The sequence below is a fragment of the Antechinus flavipes genome, chromosome 3, assembly GCF_016432865.1.
Source record: "Antechinus flavipes isolate AdamAnt ecotype Samford, QLD, Australia chromosome 3, AdamAnt_v2, whole genome shotgun sequence".
NCBI classification, from domain to species: Eukaryota; Metazoa; Chordata; class Mammalia; order Dasyuromorphia; family Dasyuridae; genus Antechinus; species Antechinus flavipes.
Genome location: NC_067400.1, coordinates 241,172,480 through 241,192,716, shown reverse-complemented (window position 1 = coordinate 241,192,716; position 20,237 = coordinate 241,172,480). Strand labels below are relative to the sequence as shown.

Genomic DNA, 20,237 nt, shown 5'->3' with positions numbered 1-20,237 from the left:
GGAGGGAATGCTGTGACATGCTGGTGAATTGGACTTAAGTAAGGGAGAGCTGTGCAAGGTCACCTATATCACTTTCCCCTCCAGAGCCATCTGATATCAATCAGGACAGCTGAAGGTGACCTTGAATGCAATGGAAGACTTTGGCCTTTTTTTAAGCTAAGATTTTTAACAGGTCTCTGACTGAGGCTGTACCCATTCAGTGATTAAGGTTAGGTAAAAATTGAAGCAAAGAATCTAATTTGAGTCTTGCAACAGCCCTGGAAGGCAGGTGCTGTTATTTTTAAAGTGAGGAAACTGAGGCACTCAAATTGACTTGCCCAGACTGTTCAGCTACCTTTGATGTCTGTCCCTCAAATCTCACCTGTGGCTCCAAGAAGCCATAGCATATACAGCAGCTAAACTATCTGGGCAGATAGGCTAAACTAGGTTAAGGGTAACTAACAGGTTTCAAACTTATTGGTGACTTAGGGGGATGTCTCCCCCACGCATGTAAAGACATCCCCCAGCAGACTGTTTCAACAGCCACAAAGGCAAATGAAGCAGGCATTGTGGGGCATTTAGAACTTGGTCAGACATCAAAGATGCCCAACCCATTCAATGCAAGCTGGGCCATCACCAGTGGTCTTGACTTTTCTCTGGAAGAAAAAGTAAGGTTGATAACTTTTTACAACTCTACCTTAATCTAACTTAAATCCAATTCACATTCAAGTCAAGGTAATTCTGTGATGTCATTGGCCCTCTTTAAAAATGAAGAATGAATAACGACTTTTTTTTATTATTATTGTAGCTTTTTATTGACAAAACATATGCATGGGTAATTTTTCATCATTGACTCTTGCAAAAACTTCTGTTCCAACTTTTCCCCTCCTTCCCTCCACTCCCCTCTCCTAGATGGCAGTTGGTCCCATAAATGTTAAATATGAATAACAACTTTTAAATGGTGCCATAATGATCCATCTTAGCATGTAGATCAGAGAAGAGAGGTGAAAGATTATGTTAAGTGAAATGAATATACTGAGGCCTTGAATCAAGAGTGTTTGAGGAAGTATCAAATGTCTGTTAAAGTCCCTAGTTATGAAGCCTGGAGTTGTGAAGGAGAGAAAGTCTGTGAGCCAGGCACTAAACTCATAAGAAAGAAAGCAAGTATCCTAAAGGTTAGTGGACAACAAGCTACCAGAAATTTGATTGGGTAGGTGATGTGGATTGAGTGAATCTCAAAGGAGGAGAGGTTATTGGTAGGTAACTTGGAAGAGGCAATGGGGATCAAGGAGTATCCCAATTCTGTGGAATTCTTAAAGCCTCTAGCCTCAGACATTTTTAACTATGTGACCTGGGCAAGTCACTTAACTTTATTTCTCTCCTCCATAAAATGAGCTGGAGAAGGAAATTGCAAACCACTTCAGTATCTTTGCCAAGAAAACTCCAAATGGAGTCTCCAAAAAATCAAACAATAAGAAAAGTAGAAAGGCAGGACAGAAGTTGGAGAGTAGTAGAAGATAATGAATATGAATGAAGGAAGGCAGGATAATTGTCTCTAGGTGGAAAGATAAGCTTAGATAGTTTTTAGGCCCTTTTTCTTCAGACTTAGCTCAGCCTTGCAGCTTTCCCTCTTTTCCTCAATTCCTCTCTTGGCTCTTTCCTTTTCAAAACTAGTTAGATCGGGGGGGGGGGGGGGGGCATGCTACGAGAGACTCTATACAAAGGAGGAAATTCTAAGAAAGATCTTAGATGAAAGTTCAAAAGAATATTTGTGCCCTTAATTGGGTTGAGTAGAGATGGTTAAGAGAAAGGAAATGAGTACTATTGGGATTAAAATTTTCCAGTGTCAATCATTCATATACATTTTACCTTTTCTTTTTTTTCTCTGAATTTAACTGCAATTATTCAATATCCCACACATTATTCCTTTTTAAATTTTTTAAAAATTTGTTTTTGGGTTTTTTTGAAAGTTAAAATGAAATTACCCTGGCATGAGTTCTATCAATAAAAAGTTATTTAAAAAAATTAAGAAAGTTAAAATGACTTCTGCTCCATCCCCTTATAAAAATTATCAACCACTTGTTCATCAACTTTCCTGCACCTTCTAACATTTCTGCCTGATGAAACTTTGGGTCTCTACTAGGAGTGTGCCAATTTATTCAAATCCTTACCGGCCATCTTGGTGATCATGCCATTATCTCTCTAAAAAACTGTTTTAACATTTCATTTTTTGCACCTTTTTGTTCTTTATATATTGAAATATAACAACGATTAAATTCATACTAAATTTTTTTCTTAAATGATGGACTTTAAAATTATTTAAAAAGGTAACTAAAACCCCAAACCATTCATATGCCTATTTTCATTTTTTAATCACGTCAGGATAAATTATAAAAGATTAAAAATGTCAGGATAGACAATGTTCTCCTGACCCTGTTCACTCCACTTTGCAACAGTTTTTGAAAAGTCATTCCAGGTTTTTTTGAAATCATCTTGCTTGTCATTTCTTGTAGCACAATAGTATTTCACCACAATCTTGTTCATCCATCCCCAATTGATAGGCATTCCCTCAACTTCCAATTCTTTGGCACGACAAAAAGAGCTGCTATAAGTTTGTTTGTATATATGGATTCTCCTCCCCACGTTTTTTTTTAAATCTCTCTGAGATAGAGCAAGATTAAGGAGATGTACAATTTTATAGCTCTTTAGGCATAGGTCTAAATTGCTCTACAGAATGGTTGCTTAGTTAAAATAATAACAACAATACATAAGTGTCCTAATTTTCCCACATTCTCTCCAACACCTTAGCCAGCCTCATAGGTAAGAGATGGTACCTCAGAGGTGTTTTAATTAAGCAAAACACTTTTGAGGATGGACAAACTAAAAGGAAAGACAAAGTATGATAAACAAGGGAGAAAATAGAATAAAGGGACACAATAATAACAACTTTGAAAAAAAAGGTAATAGCTAGTTTCTCTAATAAAGGCTTCAATTCTCAAATACAGAGAATCAAATCAAATTTATAAGAATACAAATTATTCCCTTTGTTAAATGGTCAAAGAATATGAACAGTTTTAAATGAAATAATCAAAATTACCCAAAAAATCACATGAAAAATGTTCTAAATTAAAATTGATTAGAGAAAGGCAAGTACCTCAGCATTGCTTTAATTTGCATTTTACTTCATTATCAGATAGGCAAATATGGCAGAAAAAGAAAATGACAAATGTTGGAAGAATTATGGGAAAATTGAGACACTAATGTACTGTTGGTAGAATTGTGAACTGATTCAACCATTTTGGATAGCAATTTGGAACAATGCCCATAAGGCTATAAAGTCATGCATAATTTGACCTATTAATACTGGTTTGAAGCCCAAAGAGATCAAAGAAAAAGGGAAAGTACCTATATAGCAGCTCTTTTTGTAGTCCTAAAAAATTGTAAATCGAGGGGATTCTCATCAATTGGGGAATGGCTGACCAAGGTATGTGTATATGGTTGTGATGGAATACTATTGTGCTACAAGAAATGACAAGCAGGATGCTCTCAGAAGAACCTGGAAAAACTTACATGATGCGAAGTGAAATGAGCAGAACCAGGTAAAAATGGTACAGAGTAACATCAAAACTATGATGATTAACTGTGAATGACTTAGCTATTCTCTCTTTTTTTTTAAAATAACTTTTTATTGATAGAACGCATGCCAGGATAATTTTTTACAGCATTATCCCTTGCATTCACTTCTGTTCCGATTTTTCCCCTCCCTCCCTCCACCCCTTCCCCCAGATGGCAAGAGTCCTTTACATGTTGAATGGGTTGCAGTATATCCTAGATACAATATATGTGGGCAGAACCAAACAGTTTTCTTGTTGCACAGGGAGAATTGAATTCAGAAGGTATAAATAACCCGGGAAGAAAAACAAAAATGCAAGCAGTTTATATTCATTTCCCAGTGTTCTTTCTCTGGGTGTAGCTGCTTCTGTCCATCTTTGATCAATTAAGGCTCTCTTTATCGAAGAGGTCCACTTCCATCAGAATACATCCTCAAACAGTATCGTTGTTGAGGTATATAATGATCTCCTGGTTCTGCTCATTTCACTTAGCATCAGTTCATGTAAGTCTCGCCAGTCCTCTCTGTATTCATCCTGCTGGTCGTTCCTTACAGAACAATAATATTCCATAACATTCATATACCACAATTTACTCAACCATTCTCCAATTGATGGACATCCTTTCATTTTCCAGCTTCTAGCCACTACAAACAGGGCTGCCACAAACATTTTGGCACACACAGGTCCCTTTCCCTTCTTTAGTATCTCTTTGGGGTATAAGCCCAGTAGAAACACTGCTGGATCAAAGGGTATGCACAGTTTGATAACTTTTTGAGCATAGTTCCAAATTGCTCTCCAGAATGGCTGGATGTGTTCATAATTCCACTAACAATGTATCAGTGTCCCTGTTTTCCCACATCCCCTCCAACATTCCCCATTATCTTTCCCTGTCATTCTAGCCAATCTGACAGGTGTGTGGTGGTATCTCAGAGTTGTCTTAATTTGCATTTCTCTGTTTAATAATGATTTGGAGCATATTTTCATATGTCTATAAATAGTTTAAATTTCTTCATCTGAGAATTGTCTGTTCATATCCTTTGACCATTTATCAATTGGAGAATGGTTTGATTTTTTATAGATTAGAGTCAATTCTCTATATATTTTGGAAATGAGGCCTTTATCAGAAACTTTGATTGTAAAAATGTTTTCCCAGTTTATTGTTTCCCTTCTAATCTTGTTTGCATTTGTTTTGTTTGTACAAAAACTTTTCAATTTGATATAATCAAAATTTTCTATGTTGTGGTCAATAGTGATCTCTAGTTCTTCTTTGGTCATAAATTCCTCCCTCTTCCACAGGTCTGAGAGGTAAACTATCCTATGCTCTTCCAATTTATTTATCATCTCATTCTTTAGCCTAGATCATGAACCCATTTTGACCTTATCTTGGTGTACGGTGTTAAGTGTGGGTCAATGCCTAGTTTCTGCCATACTGATTTCCAATTTTCCCAGCAATTTTTATGACTTAGCTATTCTCAACAATACAATGATCCAAGATAATTTCAGAGGACTTATGATGAAAAATGTTATCCACTTTCAGAGAAAGAACTAATGCAATCTAGATGCAAATTGAAGCATACTTTAAAAAAAAACTGTGTTTCTTTTTGAGTGTGTTTCCTTTCACAACATGACTAATATGGAAATTTGTTTTGTATGATTGTTCATATATAACCTATATGAAGTTGCTTCCCATCTTAGGGAAGGGGGTAAAGGAAGGAGAGAAAAATTAGAACTCAAAAATTTTAAACATGAATATCAAAAATTGTTTTTAACATGTAATTGGAGAAAGAAGAAAATATTGAATAAAAACAGAAAGAAAAAACATAGAAGAGAGTCAATTTATCATAATGCAAGTAGCAATCCAGCCAAACTCATACAATATTGCCCTGCAAAAAACTAAAATAACAGCTGAAATCTAGGTGTAAATTGAGGTAAACTGAGGAAAAAAAACCATTTTTTTCCCAGCCCAATCAAAGGGTTTAGCAGGAGAGGTCTGTGACATGGGAATAGAGAGCAGCCTGGAATGCATATGGCAGCAATAACAGTGTAAGCACTGGAAGTGGCTGCAACAGCAGTAGCAACTTCAGCTCTCAGCTCAGAGACAATAAAGCAGCCAAATAACTGATCACAGAGTGATTACAAAGAACTTTTTGCTGGCACAGGATACAGCCTATTTAATAACTCTATTGCCCATATGCAGTTTTGGAAAGTTTCAGGAAAGAGAGGAACACTTGCAGTTAGTCACAAAGAGGCACGATCCTCGTCTATGATTCCAAGGTAGAGAAGGGTGCTAACTCTTCAATTGCAAGAAAACAAGGGCCCTTCCTGGGTAAACCAGAGTGCAGACCAGAAAAGCAGTTATTACACCTCTCCCAGGATCATATTACTTTGGAAGCACCAAAACTTGCAGATCCTGTAGCACAAAAAAGCCTGAGACTTAAAACAGTGCTTTTTCACCCCAAGGTCAGAAGAATCCAAATTTAACATAAAGTTCAAAGTCAAGAAATAGGCTGAAAAAAGGAGCAAACAACAACACAAAAGTATTTAACAATAAAATGCTACTACAGCAGGAGGGAAAACATAGACACAAATTCAGAAGATAACAATGGGAAAACTACTAAAACAAAGCTTCAAAGAAAAATGTTAATTAGAAACAATTCTAATAAGAATGACCAAAAGAGTAAAAGAGAGAGAGAGAGAGAGATAAAAGTGATAGAAGAAAAATTGGGAAAAGAAATTAGAGTGATGCAAGAAAACTATGAAAAGAGAATTAACAGTTTAGTTGTTATTATTGTTGTTGTTGCTTGTCCTTTATTCTCAAAAAGGATCACAACAGCAAGTTATGCCGTGACATGTAAGTGAATTGGATTAAGTGAGAGAGAGCTATACAAGGTCACCTGTTTCATTTTCTCCTCCAGAGTCATCTGGGTCCACTGGCCAGATATAGATCAGGCCTGGGTGCAATGGAAGAACTTGACCTTTTTAAGTGCATTGTGATTGAGGTCTCACCATTGAGGATTAAATAGCAGGTGATGTAAAGAATCTTCTCTTTCACCCAATAAAAAAAATTATCTAAATAAATAAATCTGGGAGGAAAAGACCCTTAGGGTGTCTGGCCAAAACAAAAATGATTGCTATTTACAGTCAGTCAGGACCCAAACAATAACCAAATACTGGTGGCCAATGAGAATCAGAGTGGTTTTGATTTAAGGCAAAGTCCTTAATAAAGAAATCCAGTCAGTAAATCTCAAGATATCTTGGGAGGGTTTCAGAAATGTAAAAGAAAAAAAGAAAGCTTTTAATATTTCTGTATATGATATAGACAGAAGAAGGAAGAAAGGAAAGAATGGGGGGAGGGGAAGGAAGGAAAGGAAAAAGGGAAAGAAGAAAGCAAAGAGTGAACGAATGAGGGATGAAGGAAAGGATGAAGGAAAGGGAGAAGGAAGGGAAGAAAGAGAGAGGAAGAGGAGAGAGGAGGGAAGGAAGGAAGGAAAGAAGAGAAGAAAGGAGGAAAAAAGCAAAGAAGGAAGGAAGGAGAGAGAGAGAGGGAGAGAAGGAGGAAGTTAGTTTTCTAACTGACCAGTTGTACTAAGGTATAAAAATACACTGAAGAAAGTAACACTTTAGAAAAGCAAAAATGGCTTAATTATAAAAGAAGCACACCTGTGTGTGCGTGTGTGCACACGCGCGCGCGCACACACACACACACACACACACACACACAATCACTAAAGAAAAGAGCTCCTTAAAAAGCAGAATTGACCAAAAATGGGGAAAGAAATTCCTTAAAAATTGAACTTGGGCAACTGAAAGCTAATGACCCCAAGCAATACCAAGAAACAATTAAAATCAAGTCAAAAGAATGAAAAAAAAATAGAAGAAAATGTGAAATATCCATTAGAAAAACAACTGAGAGAAATTAAGCATTATTGGACTATGGAATACTATTGTGCTATAAAAAATGATGAGCAAGGTGCTCTCAGAAAAACCTGGAAAAATTTCTATGAGCTCATGCAAAGTAATATATACAAGAATATTGTGAGAAGATCAGTCCATGAATGATTTGGCTATTTTCAGCAGTGCAATGATCCAAATCAACTTTGAGGGACTTATGATGAAAAATGCTATCCATCCCCAGAGAAGGAACTGATTGTGTCTGAATACAGATTGAAGTATACCTTTTAATTTTATTTTTTTAAGTTTTTTTTTTTTTTTTTGCAGGTCTCAAAAAAAGTCACATGACTTTTATGGAAATGTATTATATGATTTCATACATACTTTCTAAATGGGGTGGGGAGAGTGAAGGTGAGAAGGGAAAAAAGTAGTTAATCTGGAATTCAGATTTAAAAACAAACATTATTTTACATGTAACTCAAGGAAAATAAAATATTAAAAAATGAAAAAAGTAGGAATTTAGACACAATAGGGTATGCCTATAAAAAAAACATTAAAAAAAAAAGAATTACTGAACTGACAACCATGATAAAAACAAAAAAAGATCCTAGACATCTTATTTAAAGAAATTATAAAGTAAAACCACCCCAATGTCTTAGAACCAGCGAATAATAAAAACTGAAAGAATCTCCTAATCATCCCCTGAAAGGACTTCAAAAGAAAACTCCCAGGAACAAATTAGAAACAAATTTCAGAACTCCAAGGTCAATGAGAAAATATTTCAAGCAAGTAGAAAGAAACAATTAAATACCATGAAGTCACAGTCAAGATTACACAAGATTTAGCAGCTTCCACATTAAAGAAAAGGAAGCCTCAGACCATGATATTCCAGAAGGCAAAAAAGATAGAATTACCACCAAGAATGACTTATCCAGCAAGAAAGAATATGATCCTTTGTGGGGGGAAGGGATAGTTAACGAATCAGAGGTCTTTAAAACATTCTTGATGAAAAACAAAAACAAAAAAACAAACAGCTGAATAGAAAATCTGACATTCAAACACAAAACTCACAAGAATGATAAAAAGGTAAAAATGAAAGAAAAAATATAAGGAATTCAATAAATTTAAATTGTTTACATTCAGATGGGGAAATAATACATATAACTCCTAAGAACCTTATTGTTGTTAGGGCAGATGGAAGGAGTCTATATAGACAGAAGGAAAGATTATGTTGAGATGGTCTCAAAAAAATGAAAGAGTGAGAAAGAGAGATGGACTGGGAGAAAGGAAGAGGAAAGTAAGAATAGAGAAAACTATCTCACATAAAAGATGGATATAAGAAAGGGCAGCTAGATGGGATAGTGGATAGAGCATCAGCTCTGAAGTTAGGAGGACCTGAGTTCAAATTTGATTTCAGATACTTAACACTTCCTAGCTGTGTGACCCTGGACAAGTCACTTAACTCCAACTGTTCCACCCTCCACCCCCCAAAAAAAGAGGGATATAAGAAAGAGATTTTACAATGGAGAGGAATGGGATACTTGAACTTCACTCCATCAGAATCAAAGAAATGAGTAGAATCAAGAGAACATTGTATACAACAACAAGATCATGTGATGATCAACTCTGACAGATGTGGCTCTTTTCAACAACTAGTTGATTCAGGCCAATTCCAATCGACTTGTGATGGACAGAGCCAATCTGCATTCCAGAAGGAGGACTGGGGATGACAACATAGCATTTTCACCTTATTTGTTGCTTACTTGCTTTATTTTCCACTTTCTAATTTTTTTCCTTTGTGATCTGACTTTCCTTGTGCAGCATGATAAATGTGAAAATATATATAGTAGAATTGCACATATTTAACCTATATTGGATTACTTGTTGTCTAGGGCAAGGGGGTGTGGGAAAGGAGGGAGAGAAATTTGGAACACATGATTTTCTAAGGGTAAATGTTGAAAACTATCTTTAACATATTTTGAAAATAAAAAGTTATGTTGAAAAAAAAAGAATTAGTTCAAAGACAGAAGAATACACACACACACACACACACACATTCAGTTGGGTTTAGAAATCTATCCTACGCAATGGAGAGATAAGGGGAAGATAATAAAAGAAAAGGGGAGTTTTGATAAAAAAGAAGATGAATCAAGGTAGGCAGTGGTCAGAAGTAAAACAGACTTCTGAGGAAGTATAGGGTTGAAAGAGAGAGAAAGAGAAGGATAAGCAAGAAAATGGAATGGAGGGAAATATACAGTATATCGCTGTAAATGTGATATTTACCTTAAACAGAAGTAGATAGCAGAATGGATTGGAAACAGGAATCCAATAATGTTATTTATGGGAGACATATTTGAAACCAAAAGACATATATACATAGAGTTAAAATAAAGGGCTGGATCAGAATCTATTATGCTTCAGGTACAGCAAAAAAGGCAAAGATAGCAATCATGTTCTCAGACAAAACAAAAGCAAAAATAGATCTGATTAAAAGAGATAATCAGAGAAACTACATTTTGCCAAAAAAATATCACAGATAATGAAGGAATATCAAAAAATTTACATCATATTTCTCTGATAAAAGTCTCTTTTTTAAAAATACATAAGAAGCTGAATCAAATTTATAAAAAAGAGCCATTCCTCAATTGATAAATGGTCAAGGAATAGGAAGGCAGGTTTTAGAAGAAAAAACAGTTGTCTATAATTATATGAAAAAAATACTCTAAATAACTATTGATTAGAGAAATGCAAATTAAAATTGTTCTGAGGTACTACCTCACATCTATTAGATTGGATAACATGATAGAAAAGTAAAATGACAACTACTGGAAGTGACATAGAACAATTGGAATACTAATTATATAGTTGTTGGAGTTATAAACTGATCCAAACATGCTGGAGAACAATTTCAAATGTGCCCAAAAGACTATCAAATGCCCATTCTTTGATTTTATACTACAACAATTATGTCTGTATCCCAAAGAGATTTAAAAAAAAAAAGGAAAAGGACCTATATATACAAATATATTTATAGTAATTCTTTTAGTGGTAGTAAGGAATTAGAAATTGAGTTAGAAACAAGTTGTGGTGTATGAATGTAATGGAATACTACTGTTCTATAAGAAATGATTAGCAGACAGATTTCAGAAAACCAGGAAAAGCTGGAACTGCTACTGAGTGAAGTAAGCAGAACCAAGAAAACACTGTATACAGCATTAGCTGGATTGTGCAATGATCAACTATGATTGACTGGGCTCATGACTGAGGCAGTGATTCAAGGCAATCTCAATAAATTTTGGAAGGAAAATACCATCCTCATCCAAAGAGAAAACTATGAAAACTATGTAGATCAACATATACTATTTTCACCTTTTTTTCTCTTCTGTTTTTTTTTTCTTTATGATTTCCCCCTTTTGTTCTGATTTTTCTCTTCCAACATGATTCATATGTACCATATATACTCGAGTATAAGCCGACCCAAATATAAGCCGAGGCCCCTAATTTTAACCCAAAAATCTGGGAAAACTTATTATATCAGTAGGTTTAGGTAGCGCAACGGTGCCCGCAGAGGAGGAGAGCGGGTGCCGGTATACGTAAGTAGAGCGGTTGCCAGCATTAGTATACAGTCCGGTTACCAACTGTGATACTACAGGAACAGCCGCATCACCGTAGCAACGGCCGGCCCTGTAGTATCACAGTTGGCACTTGCGCTGTATACTACACAGCAGGGGGGCATTCAAAGGGATATTTACACATGTTTTATCTAGTGACTCGAGTATATACGGTAAATATGTTAAAATGAATGTACATGTATAACACAATAAAATTTGTTTTACTGTAACTAGAGAAAATAAAGAATGAATTATACTTATTATACATATTAAAATAATAAATTATTTTAAAGGATAAATAATAATAGTAAAAGGAAAACCTGCTAAAAGAAAGACAATGACAGAAAATCTGGCCCAGATCTAGTACCTTAGTTCAGACCTCTCTGAATAAATATGACAATACTAAAGGAAAATTATTCAACATTTTATGAGCAGAAATCCCTGTGGAATTTGAGAGAAACATGGAACCACAACATGCTGTTTCTGATTGATTCAAAAGAAAAATGAGAATTAGAAGAGCAGAATTTGTGGTTACACAATAAAAAAAAAAAGTAATGAACAGAATAGAAAAACTGGAGTCTGCATTGGCAAATCTTACCGTGTAAACAAAACAGAAGAGAAGGAAAAAAATAATAGCATTAAAAGAAAATCTCACTATGTAAGCAAAACAGACTGATCTGTAAGATAAGATGCATAGAAGCAACTTAAGCAGCATAGCTCTTCCAGAAGAATGCAGCTGGACAAAAAATCTTTAGACTATAAGGCAATAACTACAAAAAGAGAATTGCCCATAACTTTTGAACACAGAAAATGAAATAGCAAGTGAAAGAATTCACAGATACCAAAGCTGCAAAGTCTAAGACACGCTTCAGTTTCTTTTCAATTGTTTTTCAGTAATGTCTGACTCTTTGTGACCTCATTTTCTTGACAAAGATAGTTGGAGTGATTTGGCATTTCCTTTTCTAGCTCATTTTACATATGAGGAACTGAGGCAAATAGGGTCACACAAGTAGGAAGTGTCTGAGGCCATATTTGAATTCAGGAAGATGATTCTTCCTGATTTCAAGTCTAGCACTCAATTCAGAAACAACTTTTGCAAGCAAATACAAAACAAAGTACATTAAATTTGCACTTACTAAAAATTTCAGGATGGAATGGAATGATGTGTACTGAAGAGCAATGGAGCTTAGGATGCAATTCAGGATGACTTACTCTGAAAATCTAAGTTTAACCATACTTGGAAAAATAAATGGGTATTCAATAATAAAAAGACCTTTGAAATAATTTTAGAAAGAAAGCTAAAATTGAAGATATTATTCATGTCTCAACAGCCCCAAGCAACAGAAATGCAGGTGGAATGAATAAAAGCAGAAGCAAGAATAACAACAGAAAGACAAGTAAGAAATTAAAAAAAAAAACTATACAAGTAGGAATAAAGGTGAAAAGTTATGAGACAGACAAAAGACATTATGAAGAGAAACTGGTAACATCTGCCTACAAATAAATCACTATTTGGGTTGGGGGGGGGTGGATTGGTGGGACTACATTATAAAATGAGAAAAATAGAGAAGAGTGTGTAATATGAAATGGAATCAAATTAAGGGATAACAATGAAGGTTCTCAGAAAGAAAGGAGCCTATAAGGAATAGGAAAGAAAGAAGGGGGAAAGGTTAAACATGTAAAAATATTGGTAAGCAGGAGGTTCAACCTGATAAATCATACTATTGATGAAGGGAGATGGCTGTGAAGAGAGATAAGGATTTCACAGAAGGTATTATTGCCAATAAAGTCTTTTTCTTTTTTTTATTTTAATATTCAATTGCAGAGGACAGGCCAATTGGATGGTAGAGATAATAAATGCTTGCATAAACAAAGAATTAAAGTAGTGAAACTGTCCTTAAGACTAAATTGGCAGAAAAAAAGAAAAGAAAGAAAGAAAGGAAAAAGACTAAATTGGCTCAGAGTTTTTATAGTAAACTATATAGACATAGCTTTCTGGTCATCTTAATACAAAAATGACAGGGCACAAGAAACTCAAGTTGCTCCCTCAGTCTTGACTACCACAGCAACCCAGAAACAAATTCACATTATTGAACTAAATCGACTGTATCTTCATTGAATAAACTTTCCTTTTTCTGAATGTCCTTCTACTACTATTGCTAAGTAAGCCTACTTTTAGTTGTCTTCATATCATTCTAATCTCAAATTTACAGCAGTAATAATAATAATAGCTAAAATTCATATAGGACTTACGATGTAATTATCTTATTTGATCCTTGCAACAACCCTGGGAATAGATACTATTATTTATCACCATTTTACAGATGAGGAAACTAAGGCAAATAGAGCTTAAGTGACTTGACCAGCTTTTAAATGTCTGAGGCTACATTTGAACTCAGGTCTTTCTGGCTCCAGGCCTTTTACCAAACTGCCTTCGGTCAGGCCTGGTCTATTAGACTATGTGACTATAAGCAAGTCACTTAAACTCTCTGGACCTCAGGTTTTTGGGGGCTTTTTCTCTTTCTCTTATCTTTTTTTTTGGGGGGGTGGGGGTGGGAAAACGAGGCAGTTGCAGTTAAGTGACTTGTTCAGAGTCACACAGCTAGGCAGTGTTAAGAATCTGAGATTTAAACTCAGGTCCTCCTGACTACAGGGCCAGTGCTCTATTCACTGCAGTATCTAGCTTGGGCCTCAATTTTCTTGTCTAAAAAAGTAAGGGAATCAGAATAGGTGGCTTCTGAGGTCTCTTCCAATCCTACATTTATGATCCTGTTTGATGAAATTTAATTTTTTCCTTATCAATTTAAGGCTTATAAAGTCCTTTCTCTCTACTAACACTGTATGCTCACCATTTTACATTAATGAACCTATCAGAGATGTTAAGATCATATAATTAGTAAATGTTTGGTTCATCAATTCAAAATCCAGTACTTTTTCAAAAAAGTGAAGGCAATTTTATTAAGAAGTCAAACAGTAATTTGGCTTTTAAAGACTTTCACATCTTATCTTTCCAGTTTTCTTACACTTCACTCTCCTGCACATAATCTATGATAGTTATACTGACTTCTTTAGTCTTCCTCAAATAAGAAACTTCAACACTCAATTCTGGGTCTTTTCATTGGCTGTACCCCAAGCCTGGAATGCTTTCCTTCCACCCTGATCTCCTGGTTTCCCTGCCTTCCTTCAAGATTCAGCTCAAATCCCACTTTCTGGAGGTCTTTTACACACAGAGACATACATACACACAGAAACATTTATGTGCATATATTTTATAAGTAAGGGTATATGTATGTATATAAGCATGTATGTAAATACACATAAGTACATATATGGATGTATATATGTGGCAGGAGGGAGATGAAAAGAGAGACAAAGAGAGAAAGAAGAGAGAGACAGAGAAAGAAGGAGATAGAGGAGAGATATTGAATCTTGGTTATATACTTTCTAGCATGTGGTTTCCCAGGTGTCTCAGAATTCTCCAGAGACTGAGCCCTGAATAGTAGTATCTAAATCTTACCAATGTTATCAAAGTAATAGGAAGAACACCCAGTCCTTGGAGGAGGATGCTGATGTGGAAATATGTAGTACTAGTACTAGTACTGCTTAAATAACACACAAGATTATACAATGCAGCATAATTAACACTACACACATTCTCAGTACATGCTGGTATATAGGATCTCACATATACATTATGCTACCATACCCTCATACAAATACTTCCACACTTGCACACATACATGGATATATTACCATCAGACTCATACATTTCATTCATTTCCACTCACAGTTTCTGAAGGCTCTATATAAGGTAGATTGCTATATTGTTTGGAGCTACCACTCTTTATAAAAGCACATGCTAAGATCACATCCACAGTAATCTTGCAGCAACACTCGGAATGATCACACAAAAACCAGGGAATGTTAGTGCACACACAAAATTAAGCTAAAGAAAAATCTTTGGAGTTCCAATCACATTGTTAGTATAACAATCCCATAATTGTGACCACTAATTGTATGTAAGCTTTATAATTAATTAAATCACACAGTGCAAAGAAAGGTCCATTGACCTTTTTGGTAAGGGGAAGGCTGGAAGCCACACAAGTAAATTCAATGGAATCCATATATACATGTGATGAGGAACACCCAAACTAAATTTGTGCTCTTAGATTGGTCATTCTGAATTACGAATCATTTTTACAATTTGACCTAAAATTAGTCTGGACAACTACTAATACACTAAAAATCACATCTCTGTTACCTTCAACCTATACACAAAAGTTTGCCTACCCCTGTTCTATGTTACTAGAAATGAAATTAGGCAAAACTATGACCGATGCCTCAATATGTCAAGCAAAAGGGCTCGACACATTATATAACTCTGATTTAATTTAAAACCAAAGTATCAGGAACTTGTGCTGTCCTTTGAGAAATTAAAATTAATGTTCCTACATAGTAATTAACATTTATAAAGCATTCTAAGCTTTTTCTTCCTAATAACTCTATGAGATAAGCAGTGCAAATATTTTTACTACTATTTTTCCTGTAAGGAATTTGAGGCTCAGTGAGGTACAATTTGACTCTTTCCAAATGCCAAAGGAAAGTTCAGATGTTTATAGGTATAAGATTTCTCATTTTTTAAATCTAGAAATATCAATGGAAAAAATAAAATACCTTTTGGAAGAGGTGATGGAGAGTTACAGAAATATATCAGTGTTCTTAGACACGGTCAATATGTTGACTTGTTTTGCTAGATATCTACATATTATATACAATAGGAAGAAAATAAAGGTGAGTTAACAATAAAAACATGTTTTAAAATGCACAAAAGGAAAATAATGCAGACAGAGCCATATATGAAGCTACTTTGTTATGATCTTGTTACTTTGTTTCTACCTTTTAACTTCTATTTTTAAAAAATGTAACAGAAATTCAGTTTTTTGTACTTTTCTAATGTTTACATCTTGTACTTTTTGAAAACTGTTAGGTTCACAAAAAATAGGTAATGTCCAACTCTTCATCTTATCTTGACTGGTTAAATCCAAAGCTTGACTGGTCAGCTGATAGAATTTAGCATAAATGAAAACTCCACACAATTCCCTCTCCCTCAAAAACAAAGATGGAGGATGGGAAATGCTTCATTGTTATGGATATCTTTGGGACTTAAATAGTAATCTAATTTAGCTCTTACTATTATTTGTTGAATAGATATACAAAAGATATGCTTAAAGGTGCCATAGTGACAGTCAGGAAGTTTTGAAAACAAGGATAAAGGAAGCAAGGAAAAGTTTACATTTTTGAAACTCAGATATTTACTATATCACATAAAAACCTTACGTGACTTAAAGCTGCATTTTATGAACCTAATATAACGCAAACAATCAATTTGCACTTATCAATCTATTAAATTAGTAAAAAGGGAGAACAGTTACAGCTATTAAAGTCAGCCAATAAATTGATTTCATCTACTATCTAATATTGACCTGGAGTTGGAAACCTTTTCTGAACACAAAAATAAACAAATCCAAAGCATATTCCAAGTATCCTTTTAGAAAGATCTATTTAAAAAAAAAAAAAAACCAAATACATCCTCAAGATACTTATGAAGGTTATCATAAAGGGATATGCAATAGTCTTTCATTTTACTACTATTCACTTCTACTTTGACTCCTTAAACCCAAACCAGAAACCCCTTTTTTGTTTCTCCCTCTTTTAAAGCCTTTTCTTTCATTATTTTATACAAGGAGCTTCTGAAACTTCAGTCTTTCCACAAACCCAAAGCTCACTTCTAATGAATACTTCTATTTAATACTGGAGCTTTCCAATAGATATGGGGATGAGTTTGGTTAGGGGAGGGGGAGAATTGTGGGGGGAATAGAAGGAGATTGCTTCATTTTAAATGGTACACAGGGCCATTAAATAAGTCTATATGCTCTGTCCAGCACCCAGCAATGCTAATATCTCATAAATAGTGATGGATACACAGGGAGTTACTCACCCCTTTATGTTTAGCTTCTTCATTCAAAGCTGTCACCCAAGCCACTTGCCACTGTCTCCTCCAGCTGTTTAAGGATAGTACCCATTTCAGCAAGAAACCCAAGTCATCCTTCTGTATTGCCTGGAAGGAGTCTGCTGACATTCTGCAGGGACTAGATCCAACAATGACCAAGGCATATTGCACCAAATACACGCTTACAGTCACCAAAGCAGCGATGAACAGAGTGACCATAGTTAGCCACTGGATCTCATCAATCCAATAACCCAGACAAACCATGTCAATTAGTCTCATTCCAACTTCTCTGAAAAATCACTGCTCATTTAGGCTGGTGGTAAATTCAGAGGTTCCACAAAAGGCTCGCTTCTCATTTAAGAATGGTGAGTTCAAGACATTTCCATCCAGTGTGGGAATATCTGTCTTGAAGTTAAGTTTCTGATTCTGCAAAGGAGATGAAGAAAAGAAAAGATGGATAAAGGAAGAAAGGAAGGAAGAGGGAGAGAAGAGAATGAATTAACAAGTTATTTGAAGGAAGTTTTAGTCATATAAACCACTTTTCAAAGGTTCTCCAGTCAATCCAGTTTATCAATTAGAACTACTGTAATTTCAGTTTCGTAAAGGAATGGATTGTAGCAAAGTGAGATACATCCTGCGTGAAGGTAAGCAGAGCTCACTTACTACAGAAGAAATCTCCAAAGGTCACAAACAATAGCCAAGGTAAACAAGAAATGAACACACCTATAAACGAGTACTCTCAAGCCATTACTCAAGCCTAGCATTTAAAAAAAAGAAAAAGGAAAAATAAGAAAATTTCCGAGTCCTCTCTTCAGCAAAAACAGAACAAACAACTGGTGCAAATGCTGGCGGAAGACTGTCTTGCTGCTTCCCCTCTCAACCAGAGCCGCGGGAAAATGGGTCAACTCCAGCAATAATAGATATTCCCTCTCTATTCTTCCCACTTCTATAGTTTCACAGTCACGGCGCTCAGACCTTTTCTAAAGCCTGTCCCAAACCTAGCCAGGTGGCAACTAAGGTGCGTCGGACAAAAGGTCCCTAATAGGGAGGAAGACAAAAAAGGAGAGGAATACCTCCAGAGAAAAACGAGGAGGCGGGGCATGGCTTAGGCAAGCCTCACCCACACGCTCCAGCCCCGGGGAAATGGCCCGGCGCCAGAAACTGGAAAAAAAGTCCATCCGCTTCCAAAGCTCTACATTGGCTTTCACCAATGACAACCCGGGAGCGAGGTCTTGGCGTCCTGCAGTCAGTTCTACGATTTGAATCCAAGGCGCCCACCAGTGGAGAAGAAAGGAAAGAATGCACAATCACATTGTCTTCTTTCTTCCCTGACTCACTCCCGGGCTACAGAGGTTCAAATTCTCCTCAATGCTTCCTGGTTTGTATACATAAAAAATAAAAGGTTATATCTTTAGCCCTAGCGATTTGTGAGTCCCCAGGAAAATGACGTATCCTCCTTTACCCTGCCCCCCATTTCCCCTAACACACGAAGGGTTCTGTCTGTTCTCCCTGCAACTTTTTGCTGAGATAGGAAGAGGGTGTCATCAGGACGTCACTATTACTAAAGTCGCATCAGCCCAAATACACATCTGCTCAAGTGTCTCCCACTATTTCTTTTGCAGGTGTCTTAGGCTGTTGACATTGGGAAGAGGGAGAGAAGGGTGGTGTTTCCTCATTTTTTAAAAAATAGATAACATTCAAGATTCCATCAAGACACTGACTTTCCAATTAACAAGTAAAACAAAGGGAACTATTCTGTGAATTGATTATTTTTTTAAAAATAAATTTCATACTTCAGGGGTGCTTTCTAAGCTATGTGTCAAGCAGCAAACTGGTGTCTCTTAAGAAAGTACTTAGGTAATTAAAAGTAAGTGAATTTCTGTGAGGTTAGTATTTTTGCCTTGTGTGGGAATTAAAATTGATGTAACCCCCTAAATGCGGTAGGTTTATTTTTTTTTTAATTATTGTTATTTGTTTATTTTTAAAGAGGATGGGAGGGTAGGACAGAGTTTAGGTCTGGTAGTAGAACAATTCATCAGCATTATAATTGTATGACCAGGAGACTAAGATAGAAGAGAGGAATTAAGGCACAAGAGAGAGCGTGCCAGCCACCCCATTCAAAAGAAATTTCCCAGTGATACTGAGATGACAGGGAAGACAGGCTCATACAGGGTCAATTTATCCAAGAGAGCTGGAAAAACTTCCACAAACCCAAAATCTAAATGTGTGAAGTGAAACTAGAAATATGAGTAAACAGAAGGAAAAATCAGAAAACAATGAAGAAATTCTCTGGATTAAGAGATGCTGAAGAAGAAAATACACAAATTCACATAATTAAAAAAGCTTCAGAAGAAAAAAAAATCTTAGCCTCAGGGACTCCAAAACTAGCTGGAAGAAATGAAGAAAACGATTTAAAAATGAAATTAGAAATAAAGTGCAAAGGGAAATAAAATGGAAGAATAAATTTTTGTTGAACATTTTCATTATATGACTGATACTGGTGTACAGTTCTTTTTTCTTTGCTTTATTCTTCCTTGATGTAGGCATTCGGGTCATATTTGTCTCCTGAAAGGAATTTGCTAGGGATTTTTCTTTTTCACTTTTTAACCAAAAAAAAAAAAATAGCATTAGTTATTATTTTTAAATGACTGATAAGATTCTGGCCATTTTTCATGGCCAGAATTCCTCTCTCTCTTCTGAAGTTCCTTCATTACTAGTTCAATTCCATTTTTTGACATTTGGTTGTTTAAAATCTGTACTTAATAGTGTTTTTTGTTTTTTTTTTAATTCAGGTACTTAAGATTCTCAACTTTGCCAGGATGCAATTGTATATAAGAGATTATAACAATTCTTTTTTTTTCTTTTCTCTTTTGTTGTTTATATTTAATTCAGGTAATGTGATTTTTCTAGGTCTTTTTTCTCTCCATTGGGCAAATTAAATGTTTATCAATTGGTACTTTCAAATTAAGATTTCTATTTTAATTATCATTTCAAGAAACTTTTTATTTCCTAATATAGCTATTTCTACTCTAATTTTTAATCATTCCTCTTTTTGATTATTTGGATTTTTATTGCTCTCCCAGTTTCTTATATTACCTATTCAGTTATTTAATCCCATTTTTTTTTTCTGTTTTG

The 20,237-nt window shown here is 35.3% G+C and overlaps 1 protein-coding gene across 1 annotated transcript in view; it reads right to left on the bottom strand.

Moving 5' to 3' along the window:
- C2CD2 (C2 calcium dependent domain containing 2) overlaps positions 1-18,236 on the bottom strand; it is a 115,996-nt gene extending 97,760 nt beyond the window's left edge. Inside the window, exons 1-2 of the mRNA XM_051984765.1 lie at positions 17,826-18,236; positions 17,091-17,528 (exon numbers count right to left, since the gene is read on the bottom strand). Coding sequence (XP_051840725.1) covers positions 17,091-17,381 — 291 coding nt within the window. The 5' untranslated portion in view covers positions 17,382-17,528; positions 17,826-18,236. The remainder of the gene's footprint in view (positions 1-17,090; positions 17,529-17,825) is intronic.
- Positions 18,237-20,237: the final 2,001 nt, after the last annotated feature.